This window comes from Serinus canaria, chromosome 15, assembly GCF_022539315.1.
Source record: "Serinus canaria isolate serCan28SL12 chromosome 15, serCan2020, whole genome shotgun sequence".
NCBI lineage: Eukaryota > Metazoa > Chordata > Aves > Passeriformes > Fringillidae > Serinus > Serinus canaria.
In genome coordinates this window covers 2,346,906-2,362,491 of record NC_066329.1, presented here as the reverse complement: position 1 = coordinate 2,362,491, position 15,586 = coordinate 2,346,906, and the positions used below count along the sequence as shown (strand labels likewise).

The 15,586-nt window shown below is 47.6% G+C and overlaps 2 protein-coding genes across 2 annotated transcripts; both read right to left on the bottom strand.

Annotated features, from left to right (window-relative positions):
- Positions 1 to 1,282: 1,282 nt before the first annotated feature.
- On the bottom strand, positions 1,283 to 3,805 carry DDT (D-dopachrome tautomerase). The gene is made up of 3 exons (XM_030233148.2): positions 3,643 to 3,805; positions 3,372 to 3,547; positions 1,283 to 2,578 (listed from the first exon to the last, which is right to left on the bottom strand). Exons 1-3 carry the CDS (start codon positions 3,748 to 3,750, stop codon positions 2,506 to 2,508), a joined length of 357 nt encoding a protein of 118 aa, XP_030089008.2. The 5' UTR covers positions 3,751 to 3,805; the 3' UTR covers positions 1,283 to 2,505.
- A 2,182-nt stretch (positions 3,806 to 5,987) lies between these two features.
- On the bottom strand, positions 5,988 to 15,290 carry LOC103818000 (glutathione S-transferase theta-1). The gene is made up of 6 exons (XM_009092234.4): positions 15,115 to 15,290; positions 14,970 to 15,026; positions 11,922 to 12,009; positions 10,685 to 10,835; positions 7,668 to 7,844; positions 5,988 to 6,663 (listed from the first exon to the last, which is right to left on the bottom strand). The coding sequence occupies exons 1-6, from the start codon at positions 15,224 to 15,226 to the stop codon at positions 6,463 to 6,465; spliced, it is 786 nt and encodes a 261-aa protein (XP_009090482.1). The 5' UTR covers positions 15,227 to 15,290; the 3' UTR covers positions 5,988 to 6,462.
- Between the last annotated feature and the right edge of the window lie 296 nt (positions 15,291 to 15,586).

Genomic DNA, 15,586 nt, shown 5'->3' with positions numbered 1-15,586 from the left:
TAGCACTATGAGGAACAGCCCTCTTCTCCTCAAATGTAGCAGTTGTGTAATGTCCTTTCTTTCCACCATGACACACCAAGCACAGGGCTGCTGTGAGCAGCAGCATCCCACTGCTGTTTTTGCAGAGTAACTTACAAAGCTCTCACAACCCTGCAGGACTTTCCTGTCCGTGGTGCCCTGCATCATCCTCAGGGCCTCACTGCTCCTCTCTAGTGTAAACACACAGAAAGATTATCCAAAGTCCAAAGGTTTGGGGCTAGGAAATGGTTACTCAGTGTTCAAAACCAGGGCATTGCCTTTCAGTTTGAACATATGCCTATACAGCATTGTCAAACAACAGAGGCCACTTTGGGGAGCAGAAATATTTGTTATTAACCTTAGGAGGTTGAGCCTGGGAAGTTACAACAGTAAAAGATCAACCATAGCTGGGAGCTACCAACTCCAGGTGTCAGGCAGGCTCCAGCCCATGGGACAGGGACCTGCATGCAAGGGAAAGGGATTTTATGATGTCATTGCTGAGCCATAGATAAGGGTGGTGGATCTGATTTTCTAAACCTGAGGAGTGAAAAATGTTTCCTGCTTTTCTGGTTGATGTGTTCATCCCTGGGGCAGTTCCAGGGGCCTGCATAACCCCTTTGCAGGGGGGTTATCCTTCTCAAGTCCCAAAATACTGTCAAACCTACTCCCTATTGTCAAACATAAGCTCAGTGAAGTAAAAAATAGGCCATTTCTTCAGAGCAACATGAACTTTCTTACATCATCTTGCTCAACTCTGCAATCCTGGGGAAATTGCTCCCAGGCAGAAGCCCACACTAGGAGCAGCCAAGGGTGAGGAAAGCACAAAGCCTGCAGAAGTCCCCGGGTGGCCAACATGGCCCAAAACCAAGAGAGCTGGGGCCCAGGGCTGAGCAAGGTTTCTCTGAAGGAAACAGAGGCTTTGGCAAGGGTCTGTGGTTGTTACTTCAGGAGGCAGAAGGACCTCCAGGAAATGAACCGTCTGCAGATCAGAATTAAAGTGAGAATATTTTCTGCATTTTGGAATATTCACCTCAAGGTGGTGCAAAGCCAGGGCTGTGCACCCTCTGCTCTGCAACACAGTACTGCTGAGTCAGTGTTCTCAGACTCAGGTCACCTACCTGGCTGCTGCCTGAGTTTCAACAGCTTTAGACTGAAAGACCTCCTGGGAAAATGGAGAGACCTGGGCAGCCACAATGTCAGTCTCCAAGCACTAAGACCTACAAACCCCCAGGGCTGTGAGCCAGCAAACTGACACTTATCAAAAGAAGCTTTGTGAGAGTTTATTAACCAGATAAGGTGTAGCCCCCAGCTTGATACACAAATTGGTGTTTGGTATTGCATTCCTGTCAGATTTGTCAAACATAGAAGTTATTTATGGTGTATAGGGAACAAACAACTTTTAAATGGTAATGATACCTCAAGCCATAAACAAATAAAACCCCATTTAGAATGGTGAAGGAGCACAGAAGCCCCTTCAGCTTCCTATTCTCTTGCACCCCCATGTCCAAGGGATGTGCCCTGAGCTCCCTGACCTCCCCCTGACCAAGTCACAAAGTGAAAGGGAACTGATAAATTATTTTATTAGCAGCAGAAGGCAGAGGCAACATTGTACACAAAAAGTACCCTGCTTTTGTTATAATGAAATGCCCTGGGTATTCTACTTATAAAGTGGGGGAGTATATGGGTCCTAAAAACCCAAAACACTTCTCTACAGGGACAGTGAGCCAGAAATATCAGCCACAGATCACAGTGAGATGCTTTATCATCCCAAAACTCCCCATAACAGCAAGAGAAAGGACTCTGGACAAACAGTGAATAACAGGAATTAAAGCTGACAGTAGCAGAAACATCCAAACATTTTCTGGTGGCACAGTGCAGGTCTTCAGAAGAGACTCTCTCCTCCAGCCACTGCCATCAGCAGACAGACATTGAGCCCTGGAAACCTTGTGAACAAATAACACTTTGTAGGAGCAGTCACAGGAGGTGGCAAGGGCAGAGCACAAGATCTGACATGAGCCCTCAATGCCTAAACTTCTCTCCCGATAATCCCCTCTCTTTCCAGAAAGGGCTTTCAGGGGAGCCTGAAAAAGAAAAGAATTTGACTTCCAGGTCATCTTCACTGGCCTGAGACCCTTCTGCTGCCACAGAGAAACAGAAAAAAGGATTTTTTTCTGCCTTGCAAATTATGAGAAAAACTAGATAAACCTCAGAACCTTTCTGGTCCTCAGTAAAGCCATGTGTTCTAGAATTAAACTTTTTACTGCTACAAGCAGCTTTGTCTAGGCCTGAGCTTGAGACAAAGATTTTGAACTATTTCAGTAAAATCAGTGGATTGCCTCACTCTTGAGCTTTGTGTGCACAGGATGCAAAGACAAAAGTGAATCGAGCTACACAGATTGGATCACAGGAGGAAACAAGCAGACAGACAGAGCTGATGATCTCTGGGTTGCCTTCATCATGGCCTTGTTCCAGCAGCTGCTCCAAGGATCACAGGAATGTCATGACTGTCCTGTTCTTGCCAATCTGCCAGGGCTCCAGAGGGTAAAAGCGGATGACAATCCTTTTGGGTAAAAGAGCAAAAATGTGGACAGGAAACATTATTTTACAATTAAACATTATTGCTGCCCAGTTTGCAACATAGTAGAAAATCTACACTAGGGTCTCACTGTCTTACACTTCAGGGTGTTCATTCAACAGAAGGAAACATAAGCTGGGTATGGGTCAGGGTACAGACTTCACCTCCACAAACAAAAGCAGTCTGTATTTCAGCACTTTAAATGTGATACTTGTCTGTTTTAGAAGGAGTCACACAGTGCATAATCTTGCCAGGGATTTATCCTGACAGCACCCAAGAGGCAGGGAAGTACTATTATCACTCTCCTTTGGGGAGATGGCTAAGACAAGCAGAGATGGACACGGCTGACCTTCAGGAACAGCCTTGTTCCAGCATTTGGCAGGTGACACCCTGGCAGGGTGAAGCTCTACCAGTCCCGGTGGGTTTTGCACCAGTTTCACCAACTGTGACTACTGATCTTCAGAGAACAGTAGTGCCCAGACTGTTCAACAAGTGCATACCAGTCTATGGTTTTATCTGGCTCCAAACCACGCCTGGGATTCAGCATCCACGAACACTTCGTGTTAGCAATCTTGTCTCGGATCTGTATCACAACTTAGTCTCCTGAAGGACACGGGAACTGCCACTATCTCCACTGCTCTGAACATCCCCTCGGCACTTGTTTGTCGTGTTCCATGTCCGTGGACCACACAGACCTGCAGGCCCGACGGGAGGACGCTTCGCTGCCCTTGGGCTGAGCACGGTGTCCCGGGCCGAGCCCCCGCCGGGCCGCACTCACCGATCGGGGCCGAGGCCCAGCTGCGCCGTCAGCACGTCGAAGAAGCGGGCGCTGTGCGCCTTGCTCTGCTCCGCCGTGCCCACCACGCCGATGGACGAGACCGCCAGCTGCGCGCAGGGCTCGGCCGAGCCCGACAGCACCATGGCCAGCCCGCTCCGCACCGTCACGTTCACGCGCTGCCGGGACAGCCATGGTTAGTTAGCCACGGTTAGTTAGCCAGGGTCAGCGCCGCCGCCCCCGGTCCCTGCCCCGCCGGCCCGGCCCCGCTCACCTCCGCCGGTTTGCCCAGGATGTCGGCGGTGGCGGCGCACAGGGTTTGCGCCAGCCCCGGCGGCAGCCGCTCGGCCGGCAGGCTGGTGTCCAGCTCCACGAACGGCATGGCGCTGCCGCTGCTGCCCGCGGCCTTCACCGCCTCTGCCCCCGGCCCGGCCCGGCCCCCGGCCCTCGGCCCTGCCCCTCCCCGGAGCCGCGGCGGGGGCGGGCTCAGCCCCGGCACCGCCCGCAGCAGCGGAGCGCTTCCGTCCCTGCCGCTGCCCCTCGCTCCGTGCCAGCCCCGGGCGGGTCGCTCCGCTTCAGCCCAGCTGCACCAGCTGGCTGCCGAGCCTTTGGGACACACCGTGGGCATTGCCGGGGTGTACCTTGAGGCTGTGAGACCAAATGTAGCCACATTTCACAGAGAAAAGCAAGGCACAACTTCCCGACAATATTTCTGGGATTCGCATTCTCTGAGCCTCAGAGAAAGGAGAAACAATTCTTATCTCATTTACTGCGCCCGTGTTTGTGCAGAAGTAGAATGCAATATGGAGATTGTTTACCCAAAGTGATGGTGGTTTGTTTCCTTGGCCTATCAAGGCCAGGTGTGTGTGTGTCAGGACTGATTCTGTGCAGTAGAGTGCTTGGCAAATTCAGTTTAGATGTAATATAATATACTGTAATATAGAATAGAATAATATAGTATAATAAATTAGACTTCTGATAAGATGGAGTCAGACGCCTCCTTTCTCCCTGAGCATCGGGGTTGCCTCACTTTACTATAACCAAAACCATCACATCTCACAGATGGGTAGAATGAGTTTTGTGATGGCCCTTACTGAGAGTGGAAGAACATTTCAGGTCACTCCAACAGACACCTCTGTGCAGGGAGGACTGAGAATGGGAGTGCAGTAATTTCTCTTAACAACCAACACAAGAAATTAAAAAGCAAGCAGAGAGGTTTCCTGCTTTATCTAATGTGTATTAATTACAAGGACTTTGAGCAATCAGGACTTTGAACTCTCAAGCTGGTAAGTGACCTCAGCACACTGGCTCACAGGGACAGTCTAACCTACAGACCACAGGTGTCTAAACTAGAGATCAGAGGTTTTTCAGAGGCTGAGCTACTGTCCAGTGAGGTTCCATGAGCTCGTTATGAACCAGCTATACTAAAAGTTCATCATTTAAGGCACAAAACTGCTGGGAAAATTTGCCTTGTGTAATGTGCCATCTTGGTTTTCTACAATTCTACACAAAGCTAATGAAAACTGATGAAATTGCTAATTTTTTTTTTTTTTTGCTTAGGAAATTGCTTGGCCTTCACTGCTGCTAGTGAAGACAATACTGGAACAAAGAGATATGTGCAAAAAAACAGCCAGGAAGAAGGTTGGGCAAAGATTTCTAGGACAGAGTAGTATCTAGAACTGAAACCTTGGTGAAAATCACCATGAAAAAACAACAGGTATTTTAGAACTTGCCAACAAAAAATATCACTAGCCAAGACATAGTAGCACTAGAGGGAAAAAAAATCCAGTTATTTGATTAGTGAAAGAAGCAATTCCTGAATTCCATTACTCATTTTGTTTTAGTCTTTACAGGAAGAATTTTTTGGCAAGGATTTTAGGGTAAAGGCAACAACTGCTTATGAATAGAAGTATAGAGATATACATTCCACCAATTTCTGCATCCTTTACAATTTGTTATTTTCAACTGAAGAAACTGGAAATTATTGGATTTGCTCAGTTTTATCTCATAAATTGTGCTGCAATACAAAAGGATTTTCTATTTGAGCAGAACCAAACAGCCAAGAAAAAGAGCCCAAAAGCTCCAAAACAACTCTTTGCCCTTTTATTGTGAAGAATGTGTTGCTCAATGCCACAAAATCTCTGTTATTACTTCAGCTGCACTGGGTGACTTACTTGGTAAACTTCCATCCAAAACAGTCTCAGAAGAGCCTGTCTGCATTTATTCCCTCTCTGCATTTCCTAGGAGAAATGTGCTATTACAGTATTACCACAGAAAAAACCCCAATTTGTGTACTGTCATTTTCTCTTTCATGGAAACACTGTGAATGGATTCTTTCAGGGTATTCCCTATATCATATCAACATGGGGTTTAGGCAGGCAGTTATTCTAAGGCTGTGGCCACCAGCAGCAGGAATCTCCACGAACAGCTGCTGCCACACCTGTACTGGTAGACAGAGCACCAACAGAAGCCTGGCTTTCAGAAACCCAAAGCAGCAGTTGAACTGAAGAATTATAAAGATTCACCATTGTAGAAATACAAAGAAACTTCTCAAAGGAACTTCAAGGGAAAAAGTATGGAATGTACATGGACAGCCAAGCAAGATGCCTCAACAATAAGAAATCTTTACATTTTATTTTTTTTTTCCTTTTTGTGAAGTAGCTTTGTGCTCTACTGTGCAGACACATGCTGGGAAGATGAAGATCAGGCATACTTTGCAGTACAAATGTTAAAATTGGAAACAATGATCCTCATCCTATTCACTTCTTTAACATTCCCAGTTTGTAGGCAGGCTTGAATTCTGTCAGGAAATACCATTCTTGTCTCTACCATCTCTGAGAAGACTGACACTGAAATAAAATCCAGAGGCACTTTAAGTGACCTGTAGGGCCTCAGCCTTCTGTATAAATTTAATGTTTTAGGTCTTAAACATTCCCCACCTTCTACCCCCATAGATACAGGAAAGACCTGTCCATTCTGCAATTTCTGTGTTAGAATTACAGTGCTCTTTCCAGCTACATGGAGAACTGGATGTCAGAGAAAAGTTAAAAAGGAAAAAAAAAAAAAGGCAGGAAAAATGCTAAGATAGGTTCATTCATTTCAACATCTTCATCAACACAGGTGCCAGTTGCTCTTTCAGCTGTGGATCAATTTGAATATTGCTCAGTTCTTTGATATTGAGGATCATCTCATGGGCTTGGAAAAAAAGCTCTTTCCCCACAGCATCCTCCACCCGCCTGCGCCACTCCCTCAGCCTGGGTCTGTCTTCAAAGACGTCACAACCAACTCCAACAGGCTGCAGAAAGGGGAGAGAGCAACAGTGAGGCTTGGGGCAGTCACTTCTGAACTGAGACAACAGGCACTAAAAGGATACTTGCAGGTAAAGGGGGAAAAAAGGAAGAGCTCATGGAGGAGCAGGAGGAAGGAGGAAAATCTCTGGTCAGTGTACCTATCTGGGGGACACAAAAGCTGAGCTGTATTTTAAAGGGCATTTACAACTCAGTTCCTGGGTGCTGGAATAGCTGCTTAGGGCAGCATAGATGAGCACATTCTGTGGGTGATTTTCAGCCATAACACTGAAGATGTTGGCTGGCAGTTCCAGGGACCACTGCCCAGTTTGCAGTACAGAGTGCTGGATTATACAGCAGCACCCAGCACAAAACGTGTTTAACTGAACCAATGTCCTAAGCAACATAATCTACCCCCTTTCTGCTTTCTGCCTGTGCCACTCTCTGGAAAACATTAGAGAGAAGCAGAACTGCTGTTTTTCAGTCCCTTGGACACTGAGCTGGGAGAAAGAAATCACTGCTGGGCTGCAGGATCCAGGCCCTGGTGGCCTGGTAGGGAAAAATCAGTTTGTAACAAACTTAATTTGATTGCCTCTGAGATTAATTATTTCATCTTCCAGACTGGGCAAGTGTTATGTTCTTGAACGATAGAAATATTCTTATATGGTTGTCTCATTTCATCAGATCTGTCTGCTATTGCTTCTCATTTATATATATTACCTCCTTCTCTGGATGTTAAAAATAAAGTCATGATAAAAAATGAAGAAAAGGTCATTGCTACAGATGAGAAACAAAAGAGATCTGTTGCAAGAGATCTGAACCAGCTTTTTTTTTGATTTTCATTGCTGTTTTGAACCCACTCCCACATTCTCCCCATTGTCTTAGGCCAGTTCTGCCAAAATATGGCCTCACTTCTCCTGCTAGTGAAGAGTTCCCACATGCTGCCCCTTCCCTGCTCAGCAGCATCTGTTTTCCTTGTACTGAGCTTCCTCACCATGCTCCAGGCACTCACTTGCATCAGTTCCACAATGGCCACAAGATCTGCCAGGGAAATCTCACTCCCAATGATAAAAGCCTTGTCCTGGAGAAACCTCTCCTCAAATTGCTTCAGGGACGTGGACAGCCCCTCCATAACCTCCTGGAGCTTCTCCGAGGGCAGAGGCTGCCCTGTGAAGAGGGGAATCAACACCTGAGGAGAGAAGGGACATAACAGCACACATGACCATCTTCTCTGGTAGTAGCAATTGAAGTTACACCCCATGATCATCAGTGCCCTGCAATAAAGCCACAGAAGGAGATGGCAGAGCTTCATGGGTTGTGGCAGCTCCACAGAGCTCCTGGACAGGGAGCACACCAGCAGCCCTAAGTGTGACCTGCCACAGCAGTGACCTCAGCTAACCAGCAGCAATATGAGGAGCAAAATCAAGGGTCCTCACCTCATTTTGTGCCTGGCAGCTGTGCCCTTCCACTCCACCCTGCTGGGCTACAGAAGAAAAATAAGCAACAGCTCCTGGGAAGACAAATCTCTAGCACAGTCAGCTCTGCTACATGGTCTGTGTCACCAGCAGCCACCCCTGCCACCCACCCTGCTGTGCTGCCTGTTTTGCAGGGTGATGGAGAGGAGGGAATGGTGGTGCCTGTGCCAGGAGCATTGGAAGGACTAGAATTCAACACTGGCTGGAGAGACAGAAATGGCTTCCTCTGTGTGACAGCAGCCAGCAAGGCTGGAAGTGGTCAACACCACTTTTACACAAACCTTTCAGTGGATTAAAGCATCTCTCTTTAAACCACTAGAAATTTTGCTGGAGCAGTCACAGAAGTGCAGTCCTTGTGTCTGCACACACCTGCTGGCACAGGGAGTAGTTGCCTTTCCACAATATTTGTCATCAGTCACAGAGGTGTATGTACCACTGGAGCCCCCAGTGTTTCACAGCTGGGCTGCCTTCACCTTCCACAGCTAAAGAAGTTTGTTTAGAGAATCAAAATTATAGACACAAATTTCAATCAGTGCAAGAGAACTGAATTTTTACTTACTGCTAGTATATTCAACAATTCAAGTTGGGATTGCTTAATCCAAGCCAGGATTTTGGCCAAATACATGTGGAATCCATTTCATCAGAAAATTCGAGGCCAGTTCTCTTCCTAAGTGATTCCAATAATGAATGTTGGAATTTTTGGGTAAAATCACTTGAAACAGCACCTTCTTCCTTTTCCTTATCTCAGGTCTATCTTCTCCCATTTCTAGCTTCTCTTACAAGGTGGCTTTATATGTTCCCATATTTACAGTCATTCTGAAGACCTTTTATTCATCTGGGCTATCTAATCACCATCAGCAGCAATTAGTTGGATTTCTTTCCCTTGGAGCACTGCAGTGACAGCTGCAGAGGCTGGAAGAAACTGCTTCTTGTATGAATCTGCCTCATATTTGAATTGCTTCTCTGTACTCTATAGCCAAAAAATCAAATAGCAATAAATTCAAGAAGATAAATGAGTCCTGATATGCTTTGTTAGGCACAAACAAGGGCAAATTTACAAGGGAGTAGTGAAGTTCCGTTTACTAGCAATCCTGATTTCATCTGAAATTCCACACCAGCTGTCCTTGCAGAACTATACTTGCACCTAGGTCTCTCTAGGGATAGTTGCATTAACTGCCTGGTGAGTTCATGGAAATAGGTGTCCAGCAAAATCATCTGGACGTGATTTTGCTGGACATGCTAAATGATTGTCTGGCTCAGGATGAATCAGGTAATTTTGCCTAAATGTAAAGTGGCCTGACTACACTGAGTAAAGAAAATGTGCCTCTCAGTGTCTCTCTGCTCTCTGTCCCTGACCTTATTTCAGAGAAGCACATAAGTGTGCTGGAAGCAGAAGACTCCTTCTGGATTTCCACCCTCAGGAGGCTGCAGGAACTTGTATGAAGAATGCAACTCTTTCTGCTTCCAGCAACAAAACACATGTTCACCAAAGCCAAACTCTGCCTATGTGCACACACAGCTGTGCAGGGAGGGGGAGGCCCTTGGAAGCAACACTAACTCTGTTACATATTCACTCACAAATCCAGGCAGTGAAAGTCCGTTTGGTTTGAGACCTTCTGTACCAGACCTTCTTTCAGAGAAAAACAAAAATGGCCAAATCTGCTTTTGCCAGATCCTGGTAATGATCAGTTTGGAACAGCTCCTTTCTGTTGTATTGCACTAAATTTAGTTATTTGCTATTTGCACTGGGTGTTTGGTAATTTGCACTGTTCACATCATTTGTATCCTATCACCACATGGTGTTCCCCTTTCCCTCTCTGTCAGTGTTGGTGCTCTCTTCCTGGTGTACCCCCCCTCACCCCTCCTGGAGGATCTGGTGTCTCTTATCAAGGAAATAAATTTACAGAATCACAGAATAATGAGGTTGGAAGAGACCTCTAAGATCATTGAGTCCAACCTATGCCCTAACACCTCAGCTAGACTATAGCACCAAGTGCCTTGTCCAGTCTTTTTTTAAACACATCCAGAGATGGTGATTCTACTGCCTCCCTGGGAAGGGCATTCCAGTACTTTATTATTCTTTCAGTGAAAAATTTCTTCTTCCTAATATCCAATCTGTACCTTCCCTGATGTAGCTTGAGGCAGTGTCCTCTGGTTCTGTCAGTGCTGCCTGGTGGGAGAGACTGACCCCACCTGTCTACGACCTCTCTTCAGGAAGGTGTAGAGAGCAATAAGGTCACCTCTGAGCCTCCTCTTCTCCAGGCTAAACAGCCCCAGCTCCTTCAAACGTTCCTCACAGGGCTTGTGTTCCCCACGTGGAGAAGAATGCTTCTTGTCTTTTGCCTTTGTCCTGTGTAAGATCATGTGGCTTGGGGTCCATAGCTGGCTGGATTGGACCTGAGCAGCCCAGGCACAGATTCTTACACCTTCCAGCTAGGAATGGCCCAGGTTTGTTGTTTCATCACAACAGTCTCTGAACTGGGGCTGTTAAGTTGCTCAGTTCTCCCACAGACCAACCTCACTTCACTCATGTTTTTGCATTCAGTCTCCTCACCTTGATCCACATGGTTTTAGGAGCACTGGCCCGGATGTTGGCGTGGTGCCAGGACAGGTACTCATCCACACGGGCCCTCTGCTGGATGTCTGAGGGGTACCAGTGGTCAGGAGTGTTGTACTTGCGGCTCAGGTACAGCAGGATGGCAGTGCTGCTCATGCCATCAGGAGACAAGAGAAGGTCAGGCAGTTACCATGCACAATGCTCTTGCCTAAGCTCCCTCTCAACTTGTTGCTGCCACTAAGAAACATTCAGATCAGGATTTCCAGCGGAGTCTAGGGACCATATAAAAGCATCTAATTCATGTTGACATCAGTGGTCCTTCATCACCTCAGCTTCCATGAAAACTTTACCCTGCTGGAAAATCACAGCACTGTTTTTATAGTGCTGCTGGACACTACTGGGGGTAAACAAACAATAAACCTCCATGATCATCTCTCAGTGATGGTAACTCCACTTGCTCCTTGCCTGTTCTGACCCATCTCTCTGAGACCTGTGCTCTAAATGAAACTCTCTGATGGGTTATTTCTGCCTTTCCATCAGGTCAGTCTCCAGCACACAGCTTCCACTGAAGTCAGTGGAAGTCTCAGCAAGGAAACCCTACAGAATCGTTTTGTGTTTGTCCAGATGTTTATACTTTCACTAACTGGCAGAAGTCAGATGGAAAAATATCTTAGTCATCTGCAACAATACTTAGGCTATTACTGCAAAGAAAAAAAAAAAAGCCACAGAAAATGTGCTGACAAAGAATGGAAGAAAATGCAGACACCCCTGCCATGCTGATACTGCTATAGTTCAATTGTTTCAGTATTATGACATCATTACCAGTCTCCATATTAATCTTTTAATGTAAAGCCTAAATTTTATATGTGTAGATATTCTCTCAGCCTTTATGATGAATTCAGATAAACAGAATTCTTTCCTAGAATAAAAGGGATTTCTTTTCCCAGGGTGAAAGGGATTTTTATAAGCTTTAAACATCTACCAGAAATGTTTATAATCCCATTTTGAGGTAAGTGCATTTAGGGTGAGATGAAGAAGCTAAGTCAGCTGAGTTGTTTACATTCTGAAAGATAATTCAAACAGAAAATGGAAAGAGATCAAATGAGGTTATACTATTAAAAATAACCAGCATGTTCATATATTCTGTGATCCTTAATTATTCCATGGGAATGACATCTTCTGAATGCAGCACAGATTGCTGGTACCCAAGGAAGTCTAAGGACTGAGCTCTTACCATTCTGCAAGGGTGAAGTCTCCATCCTTCAGTGCTGGTACTTTCTTCAAGAGGCTGACTTTGCCTGCACCTTCACTGTTTGATGGCCCTAAGAACATGAACAGACAAACCTGAGGTTAGCAGTGTATCTGCCAGTGCATGATAAATGAAATACCTGCAGCCAGCTGGATGGTCAGTGAACTGTGTGAGGTTTTCCCAATAGGGTCATAGCTCACAAGTGAAAGGTAATGAACTGGCAGAGTCAGTGTAGGAGCTGTCTGCAGAGGCAGCAGGCTCAGGCTGGCCACGTGGCATGGAGCAGCTGATATTTTTATATTTCGAACAGCAGTTCTCTCTCTCAGGTACCAGGTTACTTGCAGAGCTTACTGACAGAGTGGACATTGGCTGGGGCAGGGAAGATCAAACACTCAACCCTGCACTACTCCTAACTCTGTGTTACCCCTGGCTCTGCACATCAAACTACTTCTAACAGGAAAACACAGGAGGAAGACACCATTCCATAAGAATTTAAACTCCACAGTCGCTTGGAGGAATTAACAGCTGACTATCTAATCAGGCTTTCAGTTTCCCACTGCTGGCACCAGACTTGCCAGTCTGCAGTTAAATGCCAGGCAATTGCACAACAGCCCAGGAACACCTGAGTAAGAAAAGCTGTGAGGAATTTGTTTGCTTTGCTTGTTTGGAGTTCTCCTGAGGAGACATGACAATTAAAGTGCAAATCCTGATCAAATCAGCATGACCAGCAGGAGGTCTTGTACAAAACTCCCTTTGTTCAAAAAAACACAAGAAAAAAGGATCATTAACTTATAGTGACCTCCATCTCTAAGAACTATTTGTATCCATTGAGGAAGCAGTGGCAGTGTCTACATTACTGAACAAATGTGCAGCAGGAAATAAAACCAGCCTCTGGACAAACAAGTTTATTTGCAGCTGGTTTGGGAAGGGCTGGGAGAAGGCAGGTTGCTGCATTACTGCTTTCCCTTCTATTGATTTCACATAATGACTTAAATCAAGCAGAGCACACATTACCACTTGTTCTCCTTTCCAGCTAACTAGCCTCTACCTTGTTTCTTCTTTGAGACGTGGGGTTTTTTTTAAATTCCAGGGTAAGTAGCTTCATCAGAGACTGAGGTTTACACTCATCTGCTATTTGAAGGGATTCAAACCCATGTTTTCCCTTTCATTAGGAAAAGTCTCTGTCTGCCTGCTGTGAATATGGCTTCCAGCTTAGCTGGGTAAGAGGGTCCATCTGTACAGCAGAGCCAGGCAACACTCTCAAGAGAGGTAGGAAACCCTAGGTTTCCTACCTCTTAAAAATAATAGCCTGACAGAAACCTCAAGTTAAGCCTAATAACTGAGAAAATTTGGTATAAAAATAAAAAATATCCAAAAGTGGGCAAAGTACAGGATGTCATACCCCCATGATTTGTATCACAGAAACAGCAAGGCAAATGTTTGTAAACCTACTGTCATGCAAGGAGTTGCTCAGGGAAGGTGCTTTGTTTTGTGCTTTTAGAATGGCCCCAAAGGCCAGTGGTCACCACAGACCCAGCTCTGGTGAGATCTCTAGTGTTCACCTGGTCTTTGGAAAAACACAGTAGAAAGTTGCAGTCAGTAATGCTTGCAGCTAACAAGCAGTCCCTGTCAGACCCAGCTGTTTGGTTGTCCTCCTGTCTGTGTTTATTATCCAGGACAGCAGGGAACTAAGAAACAAGGACATGAGAAGTAAGCAGTGGGTGAGGGCAGCCTGAATCAGATTTCAGAGAGCTTTCATCATACAGCAGTTCTAGCAGGAATACTGAGCATTTTTGTTCCCTGACGGGGCTACCACGTCATGACAGCAGGTTGGACAGTAGGTCAGTGTCTGTGACACAGCCTGCACCACAGCCTGGGGAGGGAATCAGCTGCTTTGCTTTGTAGATAGACATAAAAGACCTGTGCTGAGACTGACTGAGCTGTGAACTGGTAAGTGCATTGGTGTGAACACTAACTCCAGGCTGCTTCATTGGGACCCACTGTTTATTGTATGAAAATAGAGACCAATATTTGTATTTGCAGTTTAGCAGAATTTAAGCTTGTGCCTCTCTTCCAGCCAGCAGAGCCAGCCTTTTTGTTAAGTAGTGGTGGTCCATCTTTATCATTCCTGTGATGTTGGCTTGACTTACAGTTCTGTTTAAAATCAGTTGTTTCTGGAGTGATCAGTTCTTGATGACTCCCAAGGATGGATGGAGGTACAGGTATATAGATATAGACAGATATGGATACACACACAGTGTGTATTGCTGGGCTTTGAGGTGTAACTTTAACAAGCAGAGCATCCACAGTCAAAAGCAGGGCAGGGTGCCCACACGAGGAAATCTTAAGCCTAAGACACAGTCAGGAGGTTTATTGGTGGGTGAAAAGAGCAGTGGAGAAGATTTTATGGAAATAGAAGGGGGAAATCCCACTCTATTTGCCAATCACATACCTGCCTAATCATCTAATCCTCAACCAAGGATTTCAAAGTAACATGATCTGCCTTAGGCACAAAAGTAACAATTTACAGGAAAACTCAACACTTAACTGGCCAACAGTCATACAGCTGGAGGAGCCTGAACAGTGTTGCCGCAAACTACAGCCCTCGCAGAGCACTCCTCGGCTGCCAGTGTGACTAATTTGCTAGAAATGGCTAGAGGAACATTCCTTGGAGTGCCACAAAAATAGATGCAGCAGAGCTACGAGTCTGCTCTGGGAACTGGAGCCGCACGGTCAAACCACGGCGTCCAACGCCCCTGGGCAGCGCAGGGATTCAGCATCCCCCGGGTGACCCGGGGAGCTCGTCCTTCCCTCGCACCGGGTGAGGGACGCGCTGCAGCTCCTGTGCCGAAAGACCAAGGGGTTCCGGCGGGGTCCGTGAGAGCAAAGCCCCGCCAGGCCCGGGGCCGCAGCGGCGGCGGGCTCAGCACGGCCACCGCCCGGGATCGCCTTACAGCGCCGGGCCCCGCCGGCGGGGCCCGTCCGCTCCCTCCCCGGCCTGTGGGGACCCTCCCGTCCCTGCCCCGGCCTCACCTGCTCGGGGCTGCTCCGCGCCGCTCCCCGCCGCCGGCTTCTTCCCCAGCACCGAGTCTGCCAAGAGCCAAGAGAGGGGCTGAGCCCGCGCCCCGCCGGGCCGCGCCCGCCCCGGCCCCGCGCCTCGGGACCGCGCCCGTCCCACCTTTGAACAGCTCCACGTGCTTGAACTCGAAGGGGATGTTGTTGCTCCGGGCGAAGATGTAGATGGAGCGGCAGGGCTGCGAGAGCAGGTCCAGGTACAGCTCCAGCCCCATCCCGACCCGGCCCGCCCTGCGGGGAGCTGCCGCGGCTCTGCCGCCGACCGCCCGGAGCCGCCCCGCAGGGGCCGGCGGGGGCCGAGCCGCGCCGGGCGGGAGGTGCCCTCCGTCCCTCCCTCCTTCCCTCCCCCGGGCCGCGCCGCCGGCCCTGAGGGGCGGGGGCTCAGGGAGCGGGGTCTGTGCCGTGGGGGGATCGCGGAGCGCCGCTTTCCTCCGGGGCGAGCACTGGAGAGTGCCGGAGGACCCCGAGAGAGCCCGCCTCAGCCGGGGCAGGGAGCACAGCCCGAGTTAGGACAGGGTTACTGAGTTCCCCTTCCCACAGCGTCAGGCGGCTCTGGCCCGCTGTGGCTGGCATCG

Bases quoted from the DNA above. Each gene is read 5' to 3' on its own strand.
- DDT (XM_030233148.2), bottom strand. From the start codon at position 3,750: ATGCCGTTCGTGGAGCTGGACACCAGCCTGCCGGCCGAGCGGCTGCCG. The intron at 3,548-3,642 runs GTGAGCGGGGCC...CTGTCCCGGCAG, and splicing joins TCCTGGGCAAACCGGCGGAG to CGCGTGAACGTGACGGTGCG. The intron at 2,579-3,371 runs GTGAGTGCGGCC...TTTACCCAAAAG, and splicing joins CTGGGCCTCGGCCCCGATCG to GATTGTCATCCGCTTTTACC.
- LOC103818000 (XM_009092234.4), bottom strand. From the start codon at position 15,226: ATGGGGCTGGAGCTGTACCTGGACCTGCTCTCGCAGCCCTGCCGCTCC. The intron at 12,010-14,969 runs GTGAGGCCGGGG...TCATGTTCTTAG, and splicing joins CGCGGAGCAGCCCCGAGCAG to GGCCATCAAACAGTGAAGGT. The intron at 6,664-7,667 runs GTGAGTGCCTGG...CCCTTTCTGCAG, and splicing joins CCATTGTGGAACTGATGCAA to CCTGTTGGAGTTGGTTGTGA.